At 38.7% G+C, this 23,117-nt stretch overlaps 2 protein-coding genes across 4 annotated transcripts in view; both read left to right on the forward strand.

The window, feature by feature from the left end:
• Positions 1–13,289, forward strand: part of mib2 (MIB E3 ubiquitin protein ligase 2) — a 73,975-nt gene extending 60,686 nt beyond the window's left edge. For both annotated transcript variants that reach the window (XM_026925443.3, XM_026925442.3), the window contains exons 14-19: positions 5,998–6,124; positions 6,928–7,152; positions 8,567–8,745; positions 9,192–9,385; positions 10,156–10,221; positions 10,368–13,289. In XM_026925443.3, the coding sequence (XP_026781244.1) occupies positions 5,998–6,124; positions 6,928–7,152; positions 8,567–8,745; positions 9,192–9,385; positions 10,156–10,221; positions 10,368–10,609 (1,033 nt within the window). In that variant the 3' untranslated portion in view covers positions 10,610–13,289. The remainder of the gene's footprint in view (positions 1–5,997; positions 6,125–6,927; positions 7,153–8,566; positions 8,746–9,191; positions 9,386–10,155; positions 10,222–10,367) is intronic.
• Positions 13,290–17,955: 4,666 nt separating this feature from the next.
• The window catches only part of zgc:171572 (protein bicaudal D homolog 2), a 47,679-nt gene continuing 42,517 nt past the window's right edge, over positions 17,956–23,117 (forward strand). The window contains exon 1 of one of the 2 annotated variants that reach the window (XM_026925264.3): positions 17,956–18,523. In XM_026925264.3, coding sequence (XP_026781065.3) covers positions 18,332–18,523 — 192 coding nt within the window. In that variant the 5' untranslated portion in view covers positions 17,956–18,331. The remainder of the gene's footprint in view (positions 18,524–23,117) is intronic. The other variant, XM_053235985.1, reaches the window with a different exon arrangement.

The raw sequence follows: 23,117 nt of genomic DNA on the forward strand, positions 1-23,117 counted from the left end.
AATGTCTTAGCAAAACATCTCTGATGTACACTACTTACTCTTTCTTTACAGACTTTCATGGTCTCCATGTGCCTTCTGGGGGAAACTGAGGCCCTTCCGTGTTTACTTTGAGCCGCACTGATAGCACATAAAAACGATATTTTCCTTTGAAAGAGTAGTCCCAGTTCAGGAATGATGAATTATACACATTTAGAGGTCTACAAAAATGTGTATGACCCATTTTAAGGCTAGAAAAACTTCCATTATACTTCTATTGTAACTGAGGTTTGAGTAAAAGGGGTTTTCCTTCTTATGGTGTATAGTGTTACGTGGGGGCCACGGTGGCTTAGCGGTTAGCACTGTTGCTTCACACCTCTGGAGTTGGTGGTTTGAATCCTGCCTCCGCTCTGTGTGCGCAGAGTTTGCATGTTCTCCCCCTGCTTCAGGGGTGTTCTTCGGGGGTTTCCTCCGGGTACTCCGGTTTCCTCCCCCAGTCCAAAAACATGCGTAGTAGGCTGATTGGCATTTCCAAATTATCCATGAAGGTGTGTGCGATTGTGCTTTGGTCCAGGGTGTCCCCCGCCTTGTGCCCCAAGTCCCCTGGGATAGGCTGTAGGTTACCCCACGACCCTGTATAGAATAAAACGGTATGTTATATAGTGTTATGTTATAAGTAGTGAATGGAAATAATGAATGTCAGGTAGTCATGGTTGCGGTTCATTCGCTTCCCATCAGGCTGCACTGCACCACCCCATCGCTGACTATTTTCATATAACAGAAAGTGGTTTATTTCTCTTAGACCACAACAATTTGCCTACTTCAACAACGTTTTATTTATTCAAAAACAACATGTAATAGGTGTTAACTATTTTATCGTTGCTTATAATGTTGCGGAACTCCCGCTAAACAAGTTCCTGTTATCACTTACGTTATAGCAGTTGTAAACAGTCGTTCCCTCAGCCCTTGTTTTTTTCCTCTCTCTCTCTCTCTCTCTTATTAAGTTGATAAGACAATGCAGTTTGTCATGGTCCCGAGAAACCACAAAGCCCTCCTTTCTGAAGACTTTCCCGTGGTGGAAAACCTAAAGCTATAATTTTTATAACCTCAGACTGTTGCACAGCACTCACACTGGAGACTCCTTCTTTTTTCAAATACTAAATTAATGTCCCTAACAGAAAACCTTACCATATTAACAATTACATCTTTTTTTTTCCTAAATCCATTTATGTAGATCGTCCGTCGTACAAATCCCTGTGTAAGTTGTTATTAAAGAAACAATATGTTAGATAGTAGAACAATTGTGTTACTATAAATCTTGCATTCAGCTCTTCTGTCAGAGGTACAGATAATCTATAGAGCTGGAGTATTCCTTTAATCTCACAATCTTAATATATGCTCTTACACACTGATGTTCACAGATAAAGCCTAGAGGTATGGAAATGCATCATGTGTGCTGTAACTCACATACGGATATAGTTTTAATGTACTGATATTACTCTCTTACATACAGTAGGTTAAGGAATGCACACACACACACACACACACACACACACACACACACACACAGCCCCTTTACTGATCTTGTCCCTGGCTCTTGTACTCAGGACACCCTGCAGTGACAGCCTTTTCCTTGTATGGGGAGAACGATGCGGAGTTCTCAGAGGTCGGGAGAAAGACGGAGGAGGGGCGGAAAGAAAATACACACACTCTCAGGCCAGAAGAATCATAAAACAAATGTTAGATTTGTTCTGGCAACTGTCATATGTGCAGGAAAGCGGGTTAGCATTTCTGTCCTAGCAGTCATTCGCCTTCATCCATCAGAGAGACAGAATTATTTACAAAAACAAAAACAAAAACTGTGTTTTCCCACGAATACAGAGTTATCACCCTTTAGCTCATGTTTTTTTTTTTTCCCCTTGTATTTTTGTCCAACATTCTAGTGTCTCTCGTCTTGTATTGTAGTCTTGTATTTTTAGCCCTTGTCTTGGCTGTCTTGTTGTTTATATAGCTTGCATACCCCAAAAAAAAAAAACCCCCAAAAAAAAACATTTGCATCCTGAACCAGATCAGCACGTTCTACCATTCCGGCTTCACGCCGGGAATACGCAAGTTGTTTTAGTTTGCGTGGAAGGTGTTTGTTTATTTTCAGGGCGGAAATGGAAAAAGCAGGAGCCCCGCATTTCTCATAAGGCATGTGGGAAAGTGAGGGTAAGAAAAAAAGAGGATGAGAGAAATCAGCTATGAGAATCTCATCTCCATGGAGCCGGTCAAAGGGCAGCCGTATATGGAGCGGCACTCAGGATATATTAAGTGATGCGTGTATCTGGCTAGTAAACAGAAGCAGATTGCCACCCAGTGTCAATACAACTGTCTAAATGACTACCCACTAACACAAACTAACACAATAGGGTAAACACATCATATTCTGAGCATACAGCATAAACGCACTTTTAGACTCGTGATCATAACTAGTTGGAGTCTGCGGAATCTTTGAAAGCTACATACACACACGTACACATACACACACGCGCACACACACAGTCCTCGCTGGTTCCAGAGAAAAGTGGAATGTAATCATCTTTGCTGGCTCAGTTTTGGTTCACGCCCAATCCGCAGTCCTCCTCATTAGGGGATACACGTGCACTTCCACACCCACATTAACATTTCATGCAGTGAGGGGGAGCTGGCCTGTGTGCTGCTGCTGCTGCTGCTGCTGCTGCTGTGCTCGTTTCCAAAGAGAAAAGGAGAGATGGATGGAGTGTAAGAGAGCAGGAGGTGTGGGACAAAGGCAAGGCCTTCCTTTTCTGTTGGGAGGTGGGAGGGATGAGGAGCTAAGAAGAAGATTGATGATATTAGCACTGAGGGAGTAGAGCTCCTTCAGCACACTGCATACACACTGAATCATTGTTTTTCTTGCTTTCTTTTTGTTCTTTCTTTCTTTTCTTTTCTTTCTTCCGTTCTTTGTTTTTCTTTTTTTTTTTTTCTTTGTTTTTGTTTCTTTCTTTCTTTTTCTTGCCTAATTCATACCCACTGATTACCTATTTTTGTTTTAGTCTTACACATTTTTGGTCTATAGATGAAGTTGGTCTATAGATGAAATTATTATTCTTTGTTTGTTTCTTTGTTTATTTCTTTCTTGCCTGCCAATGAAATTTTTTTTGTTTTGTTTTAGTTTTGCACATTTTCTTCCATAGATGAAACATCATTCACAGCATTTTTCTTTCTTTCATTCTATTGTTTCATAATTTTTTTATTTAAATTTGTTCTTTCTTTTTGTTTCATTCTTTCTTAATCCATACTCATAGGTTACAAGTGATAATAATTTTTTTTTTTTTTGCTGTTTTACACATTTTTTGTTCCATAAATAATGATGAAAGCAAAGTTAAAATCTGTTTGTTTCTTTCTTTCCTTCCTTTTCTCTTTCCCTCTCTCCCTCAGTTTTCATTAGTCTCTCAGCTCTCATTAATCTTTATTTAGTGATGTGTTGTTCCCTGAACTGTTTCTTATTAGATTTGACCTTCTGTGTAGGGAGAGAATCCTGGCAGTAAACGCTGTTCTGTGACATTTTACCACTGATACACTGGCACCTTTTAGAGGTGACTTGAATGAAAAATAAAATTAGCCTCAGCAGGGTCCAGGATGTGGTAAAGCCCCCAAAACCAGAGCGAAAATACCACTGATCATTAGAAGTAGTTTTTGTCAGCAGTGCTTACTAGTAATTGCCCATGGAACAGAACTGGAGCAGTTTCAAAATACCACCCTATCACAGGGGTGTCAAAAAAAAAAATTGGTTTAGTGACCAATAACACATCAACAACTTCTCTTAAATTTGTATATTTATTGATATTTATCTGAAAAGTACATTCTGATTGCACAAACAGACTGAACATGTATCACCTATAAAAATGCTTTTATCATGTTACATACACAGTGGCTTGCGTACGTATTCATTCCAATGAATGGATTCCATATCCTGGATCTCCACAACAGTCTCCAATATTGACAGAAATAATTATAGTTACAGCAAATTTATATACGAGCAAAAAACTTTGTTGTGATTGCATAAGTATTCACCCCATCACTGTGAAACCCCTCTTTTGGAAAGAAACGTGATCAAAATTTCAGCTTGTTAATGAAATTAAGTTTATTACTGGATTGAGCTCCAGGTCCACAAGAGGATTTTAATTTTGGACACAGATTACAAAATCATGTAGATCTCCTAGAATGCATGTAGATCTCCAACATTTTTATAGGCTAATAATTTGAAATTATTTCCCAGTGTACTAGCTGTGAGTACTGATCCGAATGATGACTCAAAAATAAGATAAAGCTTTTAAGTGACAGTTCAGGGACAGCTCTTGAGTTGAATTCTGACACGAGTTCAGATCCATACTTGCTCTGTTTTTGGATGTAGGACAAGCTTCTGAAAAATAAAGTCTGGTGTCGTTAAGTTAAGCTGGTTACCACAAGAGTCTACCTCCCTCAGCTTGCGCCAGCTTAAATAACTAACTGATGCCATCTGTTTTCTAAAATTACTGCATGGCTGATGTGGTGAAAATACCTGAACAATCGGGATAACACTGGCTTTATGCTTACACCTGTTTGAATTCAGTAAACACAGATTTGGCTTGTGCAGCAATGACTGCTTAGCTAGCTAACTGTAGTAACATTTGCATCACCACCAAGCTCCTATAATCCTGTAAATGGCAGACCAGATGGCTTGTCTTTGAACACATAGACTTGTCTCTGTTCAGACAAATTTAAAGCTGATATTTTTGGAAATGGGAAATGAGAAATGAAAACACGGCCATCTTATTCTGTTTTTTTTTTTTTTTTATGAATTTCCTAGGCATGGGAAGTGCTGAAAGCTTAACTAAGGTAATGACAGATAGCAACTGTTGCTAAGCAGTGATTGGAGGAGTAAGAGAATTAGGCAGGCTTGGTGTCAGTCAAGTTGGCCCTATTCAGCTGGAGTTTAGCACAGGTAAATGTCTCAGTGAGGGATAAATGAGGCTCTAAGACAGGGCTGTGTGTCTGTTAAGCTTATCTTTTACAAAGATCTGTGTGTGTGTGTATGTCTCTGTAGGATAAGCTTAGTGTTAAGCCCCTGGATATTAATAGCATGTACCCCTGGATCAGCTTGAGCAGAATAAGATTCTGAACTAGCCTATGCACATAACACACACACAGTGACAAACATCAGTAACCAGAAGGAAATCTTTTGGCTCTTTTAGTTTTCCACAAGTAGTTTATCTTGTGCGGACCAACTAAATGTCCCTGCAGCGTCAAAACTGCTATGCCAAACCTACAGAAACCTACGGTACCCCACAGGAATCTTTTAGCACTTTCAATAAAAAAAAGTGTTTTTTTTTTTTTTTTTTTTTAATTCATGGGGACAACCTAAGTGTGACTAAAAGGGATATTAGGTCTTCACAAAAAGCTAAATATATGCTTCAACATTCACCCCTACATACACACACACACACACACACACACACACACACACGTCTTCCTATCGTTGTGAGGACCTTCCACTGACATGCAGCTAATTAATGCCTAAATTGAACCTTAAATTCAACCCTCAGTAACAAAAAGGAAACATTTTGTCTCTTTTTGTTTTTAAATTAAAGCTGCAAGGTTTATTTTTGTTTGTTTTGTTTTTGTAATGAAGCCGTTTTCCTCATAGGGACCAGGAAAATGTCCCCACAAGGTCAAAACTGTCAGATATTGCTATCGTTCTGAGGAAATTTGGTCTCCACAAAAATATAAAAAAACATGCCCACACACATCTATAACTTTGCAGCCAGTATGTGGAAGTGAATAAGAATTCTATAGCTGTCATATCATATCTGTAACAGCATCGCTGGCTGTTTTCTGATGAAGTCTTACATCACCACACTTATGTTCTGTGTTATCAAATGCAGAACAGCTGTTAGAGCTTTCTTTACAGCTGTGTATTTATTGACTGTTGTGTGCAGTGTCAGTTATGAATGTGTGTGTAATTGTGTGTCTCTTCAGTGCAACGGAGATGATCCTGGCACGTGCCCGGCAGCTGGCCGACGTGAAGAAGGAAGACGGCTTCTCCGCTCTTCACCTGGCCGCTCTCAATAACCACTACGAGGTGGCCGAGATCCTTATCAAAGAGGTGACACATACATGCACACAGAAACACAGATACGTAGTTCAGTCTTTCAACACGTATTAAATTTGCAGGAATATTTTTACACACTCGGGGGACGAGTGTTAGAGTAAAGCAGCTTTGTGGAAAATTCCTTCCGCGCTTTCAGCTACATAATCTTCAGTGAGATTTGTGGCATAGATAAATACGTATACAAGTTGGGTGTGTTGAACTTTTATTGTGATGCTATACAAACAAACTCTGTTCAGATCATTTCTCTGGAAACGTTTACTACACTACAACCTTTACTACCTCTACCTTTTAACGTAGGTAAATGTACACTGCACTTAGTCGCTGGATTCTTCATAAATATAAAAAAAAGGCAAGCAGAGTATTTTCAAGAGGTGTGTTTAAGTCTACGATGGATTAAGCACCACTTTGCTGTGGATCCCTGTTAATGTGTGCATGCAGGACACAGTTCTGCCACTGAGAAAAAATTAATGGGAGGTGATTTGCTGGTGAAATGGTGGCCATCTCGATCCCTGCAGGTCCGCCTGTGCAGGAAAATATTAAATTGTCGTCTCCCAGGTGCAGTGACAGGGTGCGCTTTGTTGTAGAAGGCTATTCTGCCCTCTGGTGGCAGTGACTAGGACTACTCCACGCTTATTATCTGTCATCCTGGTAATAGAAAGATAAGTTTAGAATGAAGTTGAGAGTTGTTGTGTGCATTTGCATTGTGTTCATTGCATTTTATTAGAAATATAAACAGGGCATTGTTAGTGGGGGGGAAAGGTTTTATTTTGAACTGTGGTCTCTGCTCTGCCTCGTAGGGCCGCTGTGATGTCAACATCCGCAATAACCGTGGTCAGACGCCTCTGCAGCTGGCAGTCACGCAGGGCCATATGCAGCTGGTGGAGCTTCTGGTGATGGAGGGAGCCAACGTGAACGCCGAGGACGAGGAGGGAGACACAGCCATGCACACGGCCCTCAGCCGCCAACAACTCACCACCACCCTGAGCAGCACAGAGAGAGATGCCTCAAACCTCTACAGCCGAGTAAGAGCACGAGAGACGCAGAGAGGCAATGAGTACATAATACAGTAAAAGCGTGTTTTTTTGCGTGTTCTTTGCAAGGAAGCTGAGGTCAGAGCACAGGGTCTGACTCATTTGAGAGTTTAAGATCTTACTCATGGACCCAAAAGTGACAGCAGTGGGTTTGAATTCTTAATAACAAGCATTTCTCTGATCAATATGTAAATTCCTTTGAAACAGTTCACCTTCCTTTCTTCTGGTAATGTAGTTTCGTTATTCTGAGACAACATGATTTAAACTGTAGTTGACACTGAAGTGGTTTAGTAGGCTTTATTTTCTTATTTTCTTGGAGTGTGCAGGATTAGCAATTCCAGTCTCATCTGAAGAGCACACACACACACACAAAAGCACACACACACGTACCCCTCTGAGAGCTGAGAGTTGAATTTTGAATTTGAGCGAGAGCCAAAGGAGAAATGCAGTTGGACATTAAGGTGGCCAGTTAAGTTGTTTTCCTGCATCAGCAGAAACGTGTGTGTGTGTGTGTGTCTGGCTTTGCGTGTTTGGAGTTTAATTAAAGACTGTCTTATTGTTGTTGTTGTTCTGTTAAATACCACCTTAAGATATCACTCAATCTCACTCACACATAAAACTGCCACATACTTGTTTATGAACCTGAAGGGACACGTATAAATAATGACATGCAGTGTAGAAGCATTTGTTTGTTGCATAAGTGTTCACCGCCCTAGGTCAATACTTGATAGAACTACCTTTAGCTGCAATTGCAGCTTCTGGGATATGTATTGATCAGCTTTGCATGTTTGGATCCTGATATTTTTACCCATTCTTCTTAGAAAAGTAGCTCAAGTTCTGTCAGATTGAATGGTAACTGATTCCCAATTCGATTGAGATCTGGGCTTTGACTAGGAAATTTTTACACTTTCCAGTTCTTGGTTTTCAACTCCAGTGTAGCTTTGGCAGTAAGTTTATGGTTGGAAGGTGAACTTCTGCACCAGTCTTAAGGATCTTGTAGACTAGAGAAGAATTTCTTCTAGGATTCTAGGTGCTGTAGTATTTGGTACTATCCATCTTGCCTTCAACCCTGTCAAGTTTCTCATTTCCTCATTTCCAAAGCATCCCTGCAATGCAATGCTACCACCACCATGCTTCACTGTGGGGATGATATTCTCAGGGGTGAATACTTAGTGCAAGTTCCCAGAGAGTATGAATTCCTTGCGAATGCAAGTTCCCAAAGAGTATGAATATCAAAGTAATAAGGTCAAAATTTGTTAAACCTGCTTTTTTACGTTAATTTGCGCGTTTACTCACTAGCCATGAGAAGAGTCAGTGATTGCAGTAGTTCATTAATGTCAGGGTATCCAATTTCCATCACAGAGCTCTTGCTGAACATCTTTTTGTGTGTCTGTGTGTGCAAAAGCTGAGTGGCTCAGGGCTGTTGGGGAACACAGAGCTGAATGTTGGGGCTGCTATTGCCTGTTTCCTGGCTCAAGAGGGTGCTGATATAAACTACGCCAACCATAAAGGCAAGAGTCCACTGGACTTGGTGACAGACAGCATCGTGTTGCAGCTGATCAGAAGCTTCTCCGAGAAATACCGGTACGTCTGTGGTTGTTCAATACTGAAATCATGTATCATAGTTTATCAGCCAATTTTCAGAACAAAATATTTTTTCTTTTTTAAATGAATAGATAACTGCCATTTCTTGAATGTTGTGTATTAGAAGTCTGTATTCCCTTTAACTGAATTTTTGAATTGAAAAAAAAAAAAAAAACATTGGTCTTGGTCACATCAATTTAATCCTAATGTTTTGGCATACATGTATTCATACAAATTTATTGAAATATTCCACCACTGTATGCAGCCAAATAATAAAAAATTTAAAACAAAAATCTGATCAGTAAAATAACTCAGGTAAAAAAAAAAAGACAGAAAAGGTTGCAAATTGAAGACATACTGTAAACTATAATCAATATAAACAGCAGTAAAGCACATGAACATGAAGAAAATGTAAACTTCATTCGATTTTGTTTTGCGTGTGTCAGACTGCAGGCCGGTACGTGTGGGACGGGTGGCAGCGGGAGCAGTAGCAGCAGTCTGAGGCGGGTTCACACCACACCCAACACCATGACCAACCTGGTCATGCCCAGTGCACCAGGCCCCAGCGAGTGCCTCATCTGCTCCGAGCTCGCCCTGCTTGTGCTCTTCTCCCCATGCCAGCACAGTGTCGCCTGCGAGGGTGAAGACACACTCTAACACACAAAAACACACTTATCTAAGTATTTCTACATGCAGCGTTGCTTGGAAGGGTGAGGGCACGCATACATGATGTTTCCAAAAGGGGATCTCAAGAATCAAGGGTATTAATGGAGTATTGGTCCCTTATTGGTGTCATCAGAGACTCTGAATTTCTGGGAAGGCTTTCCACTAGATCAGGGCTGTCCAATGTCTGGCCCCAGGGCCAAATGCGGCCCACAGAGAGATGTCAACTGGCCCGCGGTGTCTCTCTTATAGTGTATAATAGGAGGCTAGCCAGCCAACATGCTGCAATTTTCCCTTTCGCCTGACGGTGGCGTCTGACTGTGTTAACACTGTTAGCTAAAATGCAAGAGCCTTTGGTTTCTCTGACTATTTAAATTAATTTGCAGGTGTAGTCATAGAAAAAAGGGAAATTACTGTGTAGTACTTTGTCACTGAGGGACCAAACTCCTTAAAACAGATCACTAACTTCAAAAACCAGGATTAGGTTTTTGTACTACATCAACAAAAGGTGGAATCCGATGATTATGATGTGGTGAAAGTCACTGCAGAGCCAATCTAATGTTTTGTGCACACAGTTTAACACACATATCAGCCATGGGCATGAATTCATTTAAAATCTGTCTGGATGCAAATGGACATTATAGCTAATGCAAATATGGTTATATGAATAGCGTATAGAGACATAACACTACACAAGTGTGCACATATTTACATGGGCTCTTTCGATCTCTCTTTCGTTCTCTTTAGAATGCGCTCACAGGATGAAGAAATGCATCAAATGCCAGGTCACCATCACCAAGAAAATACGACAAGGTAAGACGCATTAAGCATTTGAATATATCTTGTGCGTGTTAAGCCTTGGAGCCGTGGAGTGTTTCCAGCCTTCATGTGTTGCTTATCATTGATGGCGGTTCAGATTTAGTCTAGGTCTGATGACATAATCTCTCCTTCTCTCACAGACCAAACAGAGGTAGACAGCAGTCCAAACTCGGAGAGCTCGGAGCAGCACCACCTGCTGGAGCAGCTGCAGTCGCGCTACAGGCAGATGGAGGAGCGCATCACTTGCCCCATCTGCATCGACAACCACATCAAGCTTGTGTTTCAGTGCGGCCACGCCTCCTGCATAGACTGCAGCGCCACCCTCAAGACCTGCCCCATATGCCGCCAGAGCATCCGCGAGAGGATCCAGCTCTATGTCTGATGTGTGCACACTCACTCACACATACACACACACACACAAGAGTGTGTCGTGGCTTACTGTTAGATGGCGAGTAAGGGTGGGTAGGATGGGCAGGGGTGGTGTGGGGCGGGATTGGTGTAGGATGTGCTGTATTTAATCAATCAGTCTGACTTCTCCATCATCATTGTCCAGATGCAGGAAGCCAAGCCCACTCCTGTGGACTCCACCATTCATCATTTTTTTGTGTGCGTGCATATGGGGACGTGTGTACACCTGCTTTTTCAGTTTATCAGAAAGAAAATGCAGACACGCAATCCTCTGGGTCAAACAAAACACCAGTCATTTCCACTGCGACTTATCAACTGCTTTCTGTGAGATTTACTCCTCTTTTGATTTTTAATTATTTGCTGACTCACTGTAGCTCTGAGATGTTTACAGACTTACACTATTGTTGGATTCTCTGTGAAAAACCATAAACCTCTCCATGGATGTAGAATCATTACAGCTGGATGCACAGCAGTGGATGGAGGTGGGCTATTTTCATACAGTCATACAGACTGCAGCTTTAAGTTTCACATTGACATACAGCGCCTCTCCCAGTCCCTCCTAGTAGACCCTGAAAAGCTTTCCACAAGCGAAGGATATACAATGCATGCTGATATGCATATTATCTATATGATATATTGTGACATGGATTACATTTGTGGTGTTCTAAGGCAATCAGTCTTTTTTATTTATGCGTGAAAGCATCCTGTAGCCTCGAGGGCTAGTGAAGGGGGCCGAGCAAGGAAACTCGCAGCACTACTACGTATTAATTTATTCGTCATGGTCAAAGAATGGATAACTTGTAAAAAATAAATAAATAAAAGGTCATTTACTTTCTTAGGGGTCAGTTTACAAAAGGAAGTTTGCTTAAATAGAGCATGAGACACTAAATTGAAGGATAACACAGTCTAAAAGATGTCAAGCATTAAAATCTAAACGATCCGAACATGTTCCTTTTGTAACCTTTACAAAGGGAAACTGAATGAAATTTGATTGATGAGCCACCTCATCCCATTTTGAAAGTGTCAGCTCTCTGGATTGACATCTCCTATAATTAATTTCCTTTGTGCTAGTGTGGTTTGAGGTAAAAATGGTGATCAGAGATCAATTTTTGGCTTTTGTGTCATAATCAGTACGATTAAAACATTAATCTAGGATAAGCTGATCCTAGATCTGAGCTGGGACTTTTCAGCAAATCTTTTTTTTTTTTTTTCTTTTTTCATTACACAATTCAAAGTGGGAAGATTTTTCCCTGATCTAATTTTGTACATTGGCTGTTGAAGACTGCTGCTTAGTTTTCTGATGCATTATGGCGAGGAACTGTCCTGTGCTTTTGCTGTTTACTAAACAGGGCAAACACTATACTACGCCTTCACACTTGGATATTAGTCAGTATCCGACGGTTATTTTCTTTCTTTTTTTTTTCTCCAAGTGTTAAAATGTTAATTGCATCCGAATGGCAAAAAAAAAGTGTGCGCATTTGTCAATAAGTGTCTTACCATTGTCAGTCGCTACCTAAATTTCCCTAACCTAAGCTGAGCATTCAAACCACTTACATGTTTTGTTCCAGAAGGGCTCACTGTATGCATCGAAAAAAATCTATTTTAATTGTTACGATTTCATTCATTTTGTATTATATTCCATGTCAAACAAAATGGGGTTTTGTAGATTCCATGTTTGGGCTTAAAATACTACGATGTACATATATTGGAATGTCAGTTAAGAGATCCTGCTGCATCACAGCTTGAGCATGCTAGCAAAGTAAAATGAATATCAGTGCCAAATTTAACATGTCCAAAAAACAGTCATTAGTTCTTCATACAAGATATGAAATCTTGTGATCTTCTCATGGATTCTGAGACATCAGTATTTGTTTGTGATTTCACAAAACTTGAATTTGAGTTTTTCCCCTTTCAGTTCTTAAAAAAAAAAAAAAAAAAAAAAATCGGTAACATCAAACCTAAGAAAGCCTTCTTGTCTTCTTCGAATAGATGGAATAAGAAATATGTACTATAAACAAACTGTAGACATTTTTAAAGAGCCACTAGCCCAAGATTATTAAACACCAAGCTTAGTGTCACATAACCAAGTTATCTGATTTAGACGTGTTGAAGAAAGATGTGAATAGCAGGATTGCGTAAATGCCTTGTGTTTTGTGTTGTAAAGTGTGTTCTTAACCAAGTTGCTGGTTTGGAAAAAAGGCCTCTTTTCAAAGGGGAGGTTAATAGTCGTCTTTTTTTTTTTTTTTTACACTTTCATTGTCTTGATGGTAATTGCAGTACATACAGTAGTGTGTGTAAAAGTGGTCTTTAGGTTGCCCATCAGGTTGTATATCAGCTTAGAATGGCATTGGAAATCTAATTATTTTCATCTAATTTCAGAAATAATCCATACATTCAATTGGCATGTTCGTCGTGAGAATTCAGTGTGAACTACATATGAGTTGGCAGCAGATGAAGGAGGGCAATAAAGGCATACGCTTCGACGATGTTAAAAGATTATTTAAAGTGTTACTGTTCATGTTTGTACAGTTCAGCACGCAGCATTCTGATGTTGGCCTTACTGTCCATTCCAGGTTTTTTTTTTTTTTTTTTTTTTTTTTTAAGTTTTACTGTACAAAATATTTTGCAATAAATATGGAACTGTTTTATAAGGATGGAATTGTGCTTTGATGTTTTATTTAATCCTAACTTGTAAATGTCACAAGACTATAAACTGTGTAGTTGGAATGTTCTGGCTCGTTTGTTCTATCAAGATATGAGAGCGAGTGAGATTTTTTTAACCAGGCAATATTCAGACGCCGTAAGCTGTGTGAAATGGTAAAAAAACCAGGGCGATTTTACTAGCTGGATCATTTAATTGAGTGCCGTTACAGTGCAGTTCAGACCAAGGTGACATTCACGAAAAGGATTTACTACAAAAGGTCATGCATTAGAAGGCTTATCTTTAAGTAATTAGCATTTCATCCTCAGTTCATTTCATCCTCAGTTCATATCATTTTCAGTTCATTTCATCCACAGTTCATTTCCCCCATTTTTTTTTTTGTTTGTTATATACACCAATCAGTCATAACATTAAAACCACTGACAGGTGAAGTCAATAACATTGATTATCTCATTACAATAGCACCTGTCAAGTCATGGGGTCGTGAGCCTGCGTAGCCGCAGACTGATCAGAGTGCCCACGCTGACCCCTGTCCACCGTATCAGAACTGGACCATGGAGCAATGGAAGAAGATGGAATGGTCTGATGAATCACATTTTCTTTTACATCATGTGGACAGTCAGGTGCATGTGCCTTGCTTACCCGAGGAAGAGATGGCTCCAGGATGCACTATGGGAAGAAGGCAAGCTCCAGGAGAAGAAGGAGTGTGATGCTCTGGACAATGTTCTGCAGGGAAACCTTGGGTCCTGGCATTCATGTGAATGTTACTTTGACACGTACCACCTACGTAAACATTGTTGCAGACCAAGTACACCTCTTCATGGCAGCGGTATTCCCTAATGGCAGTGGCCTCTTTCAGCAGGATAATGTGCCCTGCCACACTGCAAAAATTGTTCAGGAATGGTTTGAGGAATATGACAAAGAGTTCAAGGTGTTGACTTGGCCTCCAAATTCCCCGATTGAGCATCTGTGGGATGTGCTAGACAAACAAGTCCGATCCATGGAGGCCACACCTCACAACTTACAGGACTTAAAGAATCTGCGTCTTGGTGTCAGATATCACAGCACACCTTCAGAGGTCTTGTGGAGTCCATGTCTCGACGGGTCAGAGCTGTTTTGGTGGCACAAGTGGGACCTACACAGTAATAGGCAGGTGGTTTTAATGTTATGGCTGATCGGTGTATAGTGTATATATAAAAGATTATGTGTAATGAACAGTCTGTCCGGCTAAAGGTACTTTAAGGCATTTATAGAAATTAGGCTATTTATATTTAATGCATTATAACCAGGGCGACGTGGTGGTGCAGTGGGTAGCTTTACTGCCTCACAGCTCCTGGGTTCGATCCTGAGCTCACGTTACTGTCTATGGGGAGTTCCTGTGCATGCTCTCCCTGTGTCTGTGTGGGTTTCTTCTGGGTTGTCTGGTTTCCTCCCACCTCCCAAAACATGCTAGGAGGTGGATTGGCTACAATAAATTGAATGAATGTGTGTGTGTGTGTGTGTGTGTGTGTGTGTTCCCACCTCATGCCCAGTGTTCCCTGGAGAAGCTCCGGATGCACCATGACCCTGATCGAGATAAAGTAGTCACTGAAAGTAAGTATTATGTAGAACACACAGAGAATCAGTAATTGTTACAGAACAGCTCTGAAATTGAAATATCTGTCAGACTCGCTCATAATATTATTTCAAACTTGTTCCAGTCAAATGCGTCTCTAGCAGTGAACAAAGCGGGTGGTTCTTAAACTCTTAAATTTCGGTACGGTGTTGGAAATCACAACACTGTCACAACACACAACTATTAAAATGATTATATTTATAAAGTTCTTATAGTTATTGGCCAATCTGACTATTCATTTGAATTGAATGGGTTTAATCTAAACCTCAATCACACAAAAACATGTTGGCCAAAAAAAATCCCTATGGTAGAATAAAAAGTGCTATAGTACCAATAAATAGCTAAAAGAATTATTGTCAACATTTGAATAATGGATTAATAATTGGAATAATTGGATATATCTGACACAGAGTTTTTAAACAGTTAAAGAGGTCCTTGGCTGTAAAAAGTTTGAGAATGCAAATGACAATGCAAATTATTGCTCCAGTGACATGAGAACTAATTAGAAATGTAGCCTATAGACTAATGCTTCTCCGTCCAGATGTTTGTGTGTGTGTTTTTAATGAATTTATTTAAGTAGCTGTTAGGTCAACAGTTGTTTAAGCTAAAAGAATGCTGTTTTTTTGTTTTAGTAGGCTATATTTGATTGCTGTTAGGGCACAGGTGTTAAAACAAAACTAAATGCATCACATCAGACCACCCAGGACTAGACTACTGACGGTTAACACTGTCAGTCTGCGAAGCAATATGCCGAAAATAATGTGCCTGCTACAGCACCTGTGTTAGCAGACTATCAAAACACGCATAAACTACAGCTAGAAAGAGCTTAAAAATATAACCGTCATTAATGCAATCAGGTTAAATTCTGTCTAGCTTGGATTATTAAATAGATTTGTGTCTAACACATCCAGGTTGTTATCATATTTAAGACAAGACACTACAAGTAGAAACAACTTTGGTCACACCAGTTTTTTTCAAATTTGTGAATAAATTGCATCTGTATCTTTTCTTAAACTGCAGTAATAAAAAATTCTCAATGAAGGCTTAAAGCTCTGCCCACTCAGCACAATCAGCCCATGTCATACTGTATATCTCTGAAAAGCTCTTTTCCATATACACACACACTCTTCCTCTTGAGAGTGTCTTAAAAATATATATTGTATAAAAAATAAAAATGTACAGTGTGTAGAAATATTTATTTCTAACAACATCAAAAGGTAAAATTCTGGATTTTTTTTAAGTATGCAAATTTATTTATATTCATTTGTATAAATAAATGTACATTTAAAAAAAATTCCAATACAAAGAAAATACTTGTATCATTTTTATATGTACTACATAAATTCTTTTAGAAACCTAGAGTGGAAACACAACAATCCACATTGTTTTTCAAAACTTTTTTTTTTTTAATGTAAAAGTATACTTTTTTTTTCTTTAAAAAAAAAAAATCTAAAGTTTGATTCAATTAGAAATGTTTGCATTCATGAAATTCTACACATTCATTCCTATGCCTACTTAGATAGACACTACAGAGCAATTTCCCAAAAATATTGATTAGTGTTGTGTTTACATTATCATTATTTACATTAGATTTTATACTGAACAATAGCACATTTTATAACAGTGCATTAAAACAGGTATTTTCTTGTTTTTATCTATAAAGAAATGATTTTCAACAAAATGTTCTGTAAAATGTCTTCCTCTTGAGTATCTTAAAAATATATATTGTATAAAAAATAAAAATGTATAATGTGTAAAAATATTTATTTCAAACAACATCAAAAGATATGAATTTGATTTTTTAATATGCAAATTTATTCATATTTAATTAGACAGTCTCATTTTTATAAATAAATGTACATTTTTGAAAAAAATTCCAACACAAAAAAACTTACATCAGCAATCAGCGGGCAAAGATTGAATGTGATATCTATTGTTTTTATTTTATTTTATTTTATTTTACTTCATTTTATTTTATTTTATTTTGTATACAGCAGAAGTGGTCAGCTGTAATTCAGCGATTTTTAAAAATTGACCATCGCGGCTTCCGTAGCGCGTATGCGTAATTATTCATCACAGAACGTTTCCCTAATGTTAGCATTTGCTTAGCGTTCTCTTTGGTTGTTTTTGGGAACCATTTCATAACGTTATGGGAACGCTATTTTGGATTACTGTTCCTAAAACGTTCTGGGAACTTAAAACACAATGTTCTCTCGTTGTTATATGACAAGTTTTACAAGGAAGGTTAGCTAAAGGTTGCTTTTGGGTAATATATTTGTTCTTTTTTTTTTTATAGCTAACCTTCCGGGAACATTATTTTAACATTGTCTCATGGTTTCCTAACATGAAGTACTAAAATAGGTAGCACCAAATACCAGAAAGTACCAAACTGCCAAACAGATAGCCTGTTTTTTTTTTTTTGTTTTGTTTTAATTTTTAAATAAAAACCACAGACTAACGTTCTGGGAATGTTCTGGAAACCATTAATTGTTAGCTGGGTATGAAATAAATGGCGGTAGTTCAATGATTATTTTTTTAAACATAAATGTATGTACATTACCCAGCAAACACAGGACATTCTCTAACCTAGCATTTGATACTCCTTTGGTTTATTTATTTTTTTGTTTGTGGGGACAATTTCATAACTATTTGGAAACGTTCTATTTTGTTTTACAAAGTCAGCTGGAAAAACGTGACTTGAGTCCATGGTGCTAGTGAAAGTGTTAATTAGCTTCTAAACAGATGTGTATTCATTATAGTTCATGAACTAATCATGTTAGCTGCTTATCCAGAAATTTTAGGAATTTCATGCGACTGAACTTTGACTAGTTTCAGCTGTATGTAGCCTACAGCTCTAAAACAGCAGGTGCTGCCGGTAGATGGCGCTCTCTACACACTGCAGCTTCACCTGGAGCTCCACGTCACTCTCGGCACAGCGCTTCCGGGATCCAGGCGCACACACCCCCTGCGTTGCATCATGGGATGTGAGTTTTTTCGCCTCCATATGCGCACTAGCTTTCCTGAAAAGAGCACTACATTTCCCACAAATCCTGTGTAACATCATAACTCCCAGCTGGATGGAGTCCTGGCCAGCTGACGGCTCCTCACAGCAGAGGAGAGAGAGAGCGACAGAGCTCTCATTAACGGGCAAGGAGCGGAGAGGAGAGGAGAGGAGAAGAGCTCTCCATCGTCATGGAGTAGCACGACAAGAACGAATAATAATAAGAAAAAGAAAAAAATAGCTTCTTGCCCGAAAAAAGACATACTGTCGCTTCACAGCTGACATGTTCCAACATAGAAGAAACTAAATTATTCGCCCCGACAACAAATAAAAACGGTTTGTCGGAGACACCCTTGAAGGTTGCAGTTCATCTGTGGTGATTTTCCTCACAAGAGAGAGAGAGAGAGAATTGTCCAAGATGTCCACGGAGGAGATGCTGGCTGAGATCACGCGCCTCACCTGCGAGCTGCACGAGACCACGCGCGAGAAGATCCAGGCGGCGGAGTACGGGCTCGCGGTGCTGGAGGAGAAGCAGGCGCTCAAGCAGCAGTACGACGAGCTGGAGAGCGAATATGACAGCGTCCGACAAGAACTGGACCAGCTTAGAGAGGTTACTACACATTCACAGCTATTTCTAAACTATTTTTAAAAACCATTTATTTAAAATAAAAACCTCTAGGTGTCTAATGTTGAGTGTCTAGTGTCTGGCTGTAGCGTCTGAGGAATGGCGTTAACCCGTTTAACGGTTACTACCGAGGCGCGTTCGGCTTTGTTCGTAATTTGAACGTATTTTTTATTTTTTTTTGTCAATAAAAGCGACCTTATTTGTATTTAGAGCCAATATCTTGCTGAGAAATGCTTTCTTTGGCTCTCTGCTCGACAAGGTCACCCGAAGACAGGCTGAGAGAATTCATTACATTTCTAATGGCATCTTGTGGTCTGTGTGATACGTCAATTATTATTCATTATCGCGATATCGGTCTTCGCGATACTAACGCGCATGCGCCATTTAACAAGTAATACTTTAAACCATCATTATTATTTTAATTGTTATTAATTGTTATTATTTGCAATAATTCACTCTAATAGAATAGGAGTATGGTGTTTTGTCTATGTATGCTATGACTCTGGATTTAACACTTGAGCAAACATTAGTTTTTGAAATTAGAAATATTTTTGAAATTACAGATTTTTTTTTCCATTTTATTTTTTATTCTTTACTGGTGACTTGATTTGTGAGCTCCTCAAATCTGCTCTAAGTAGACCAGATATTATAATGCAGGAAAAAAATGTAGAAAGAAGGGAAAATAATACGACAGGGAAGAAAGTTATAGAGAATTCCAGCAAAAAATGACAAGGGAGAGATGAGTAATTGATCAAAATGATTATTATTAAAATAATAAAATAAAAATAAACAAATAAATGGATCTGGTTTGCACTGTTTAATAGATTTGAAGAAAGTACTTTAGGTACAGTGTGTGTGCCTTTATAGCATGTCTATAATGATAGTTTAAAGCTATTCTCTCCTTTTAAGCAAAGATCATAAAGCTTTATCTTGTGACTTCATATAGCACGGTTAGAAAAATGGCGGGCTCAGTTTGAATTTTTTTTCCCCTTAAGCAGGAAGTTGTCCCTTTCCCGCCTGGAAAGATTGACGAGCCAGCCAAACGAGTTACGACCCACACAGGCATGCTGGGAATGTAGAATCAGCTCTACAGATAAATGACAGCTCTGTAGTCTGAGGGTGGTTTTTTTTTTTTTTTTTTTTTTTTTATTATTACTTTTTATCTCTCTCTATCTGCTAAGAAAATCAGGCTGATGTTTTGTGTTGTGAGTCAGATAGTCGGAGAAGTAGGTGAAAGAGAGAAAGAGACCAACCGCTGTTGCAAGCTGTTGTTTAAACATGAAGTGCTGTAGGATGGCCTGAGTAAGCTGGATGGAATTCAGAGTGTGTGGTTATCTCTGCTTCATAAGCCATTCCTGTTCTAAATAACGAGGAGGAACAAATCAAGAGACTTGTTTTGTTACTGATTTCAGTTTTACCCACAAATCCCAACATTTGTGTGATTTTAACTTAAAGTGAGTCTCTCAGTGAGTCATTTCCTGTCACATGGAATTTCATTTTTAGTTATGGATCCTTGCAAGAAAAGGTTATACTAACTTCATCGCTATTGTCTTCTATTAGCCTGCATGTTATCTGATTATGCTTTATATTTCACATTCTGGCAACTGCCTTAGCTCAAAAACCACCGTTTGATGTCGGCACCGTGGCGCCTACTGACACATCTTTCTGAAATATGGAGTGAGGGTGAAAATATTTGCAGTTGAAAAGCCCTTATTGAGAAGACAAGGGCAAAAAAAGGGGAAAGAGGAGGTCGTTGAAATGTTAAAGCAGTTTACTGCAGTCTAGTCATCTGTCTTTTTTTCTCTCTCCACCAGTCTGTCATGCTTTTTGTATTTCTGTCTCATTAGTGTTGTGCACTTTTTTTCTCTCTGGAGTTTCTGCTCAAGCGCTTTCTCGTCCATTCTACCGGTTCTCCCCAAAAATAGAAACAGGGCAAAAAGACAGTAAATCTTTCACTGTGAAAAACATGGCTACTGGAAAGCAGGATGTGGCTTTCGTTATCATCTCAAAGACCATTTTTTTCTTTTATTCTTTTATCAGGAACATCTGCTTATTTTCTGGATCACGACAAGTGATCTTAACTAGGCCTCGTTGATTTCTTCATTATTTTTGTTGCTCTGAGATGTCATGATGATCTTTCTGTTGGTAAATTTTTCATAAAAATCTTTGATTGAAATGAGTGTCAGCGTTTGTAAAATAGTTGAATTTAAGACATTAAGGTATTGTCCAGAGAAACACAAGTCAAGTTTAGCTGAAATAATGTAATATGTTTGCTATGTATTGTAGTAATACATTACATTATGGTGTGGAATAACTGGCTATCTTCACCCACATCAGTAGACCACTAAATGTTCAACACTGCAGTGTAGAGAAATTAATCTAATGATCATTCTGCGAATGGACAGTGCATATGAAGTGCTTACATGATACAACATGACTCGAATGCTGTTTCCCACTGATTCACAAATATCACAGCAGGTTCTTAACATGATTTATTCCCAACTTGGTCAATTTCCAGTTCTGGAACCTCATGTCTATCTCTCTGTTATGTTTTTATCAGGTAAGAGGAAGGAAGGCCTTTTAAATATTTCCTCTCAGTGGATCAGTGAGATGTTATTTAAGAACTGCTGAACATTAATGACATTCCCTAAAAATTACTGCAGCAAAACTATCTCTCTCTCCCTCTCTCTCTCCCTCTCTCTCTCTCTATATATATGTGTGTATATATATATATATATATATATATATACACGTGTGTGTGTGTGTGTGTGTGTGTGTGTGTGTTGAAAGAGAAAGAATGAGTGATAAAGGTTTTGGGTGTGTACAGTGTGACAGATTTATGAAAGTGTATTGTTAGAGACTGAAACAGCTGTTGCACACAGTGTTGTCTGAGGGGAATGTTCAGCAGTTGGCCCTTTTCGTCCCTCTTCATTTAAAAAGAATCTGTGTAAAACTGAGTTTGATACTTTTGTTTAATGTGTGCAAAAATAAATTAGTTAAGAGTGAAAGGAAAAAAAAAAAAAGATTATCAATCAGCTACTTCTATTTGGTTGATAATGAGTAAAAGTATTAAAATAAACTAATTAAATATAACATTTATGTAATTATTTTAAAAATGTCAAAGTTAATATCATGATGTCTCAGAAAACTATTTTGACAATTTATCATGATACTGCTATTCTGAAACTGCTATTTTAGTTTCTGCTATATTAGAAACTGATGGTTATCTTTTTTCTTTTAATTGCGTATCTAAAGCAGAATCAGAATGAGTAATATCACATGGCATTATTGCATACTGGATCCTTAATTTATTTATTGTAGGGGTGGGCAAAAATATTACATCACCATTCTCAAAGGCAGTTCTACAATACAGGATATGTGTCTCGTTACACAACAGTTAGTTCCGGTCCTCTAATTTGATTGGTCGAGCAGCGTACCAAGAGTGCCTATATTTCCTATACCCACACTGGGACGTTTCTCTGTGTGTATCACTCCACTCGTCTGTGTTCGCCACGTAAAATTCCACTTCATCAGCACATCATCAGCAGACATGGCAAGCAATAATTTTCAGGAATGTATCTTTTGACTTAAAATATGAAAACTCATCAGATGAAGATGAAAAAGAAGAAGGGATGCCAATTTAACAGGAATGTACAAATCAATGTGAGCTAGCTAGCCAGCTAGCCGACGTGCTATAAAGTGAGCGTGGCTTGTTTGGAATCTGTTTCCGCTAGCGGAGCAAAAATAAACAGAACATTTGTCCATATTGTGTCTAAAATCGATATTAGACACAACGATATATCGTATCTAAAATCACCTACTCGATATTAGTTTCTTGTTTATAGAACTGTTGTATAAAAGCAATATCACACGAGCAAGAGTGCAGTTATACTTATTACTAAAAAAAAAGTATATTTAACCCTGGTGTGAAACAGTTAAAAATCTGTAAAAATGAACACTTTATCCTTAGTAATTAAATTTTTTTTTCATGCTATTGATATTATATCATCATATTGTCCAGCCCCAGTTAATAAACACAGCAATTAGAACATTGCATCCTATGTGAATAAAAAACGGAGCTTTATAACTGTAGCTGTCTCTATAACAACCCATTTACTGAGCCTGTGAGATTAGATCATGCTCTTTTGAATGATTTCCATTGAAGACAGAACAGAGATAAAGTGTTAGTGACCCATACCATCTAAATTCTGTTAAATTAGAGCATCTTCTACAGTATCCATCATTTCATGATTGCAGGAAATATTTAAACTTTTTCCAGATATGCCTACAAAGATGACTAAACAGGACATGTAACAGAAGTCAATCTGTTTGTAAGATTATAGAGATTTCTATCTGGACTGGGTACTAATTTTCAGAGTGCAGTAGGAATTTTGCAGGAAAAGTTCATGCTATGATAGAAAGGTGTCAACACAAAGGTGTCAGTGCGTCGCAGCTTGCTGCGTATGGGACTGCGTAGCCACAGACCGGTCAGAGTCCCCATACTGACCCCCGTCCACTGCCGAAATCACCTACAATGGGCATGTGAGCATGAGAACTGCACCATGGAGTAATAGAAGAA

Source organism: Pangasianodon hypophthalmus, chromosome 8 (assembly GCF_027358585.1).
Source record: "Pangasianodon hypophthalmus isolate fPanHyp1 chromosome 8, fPanHyp1.pri, whole genome shotgun sequence".
Classification (NCBI taxonomy): Eukaryota; Metazoa; Chordata; class Actinopteri; order Siluriformes; family Pangasiidae; genus Pangasianodon; species Pangasianodon hypophthalmus.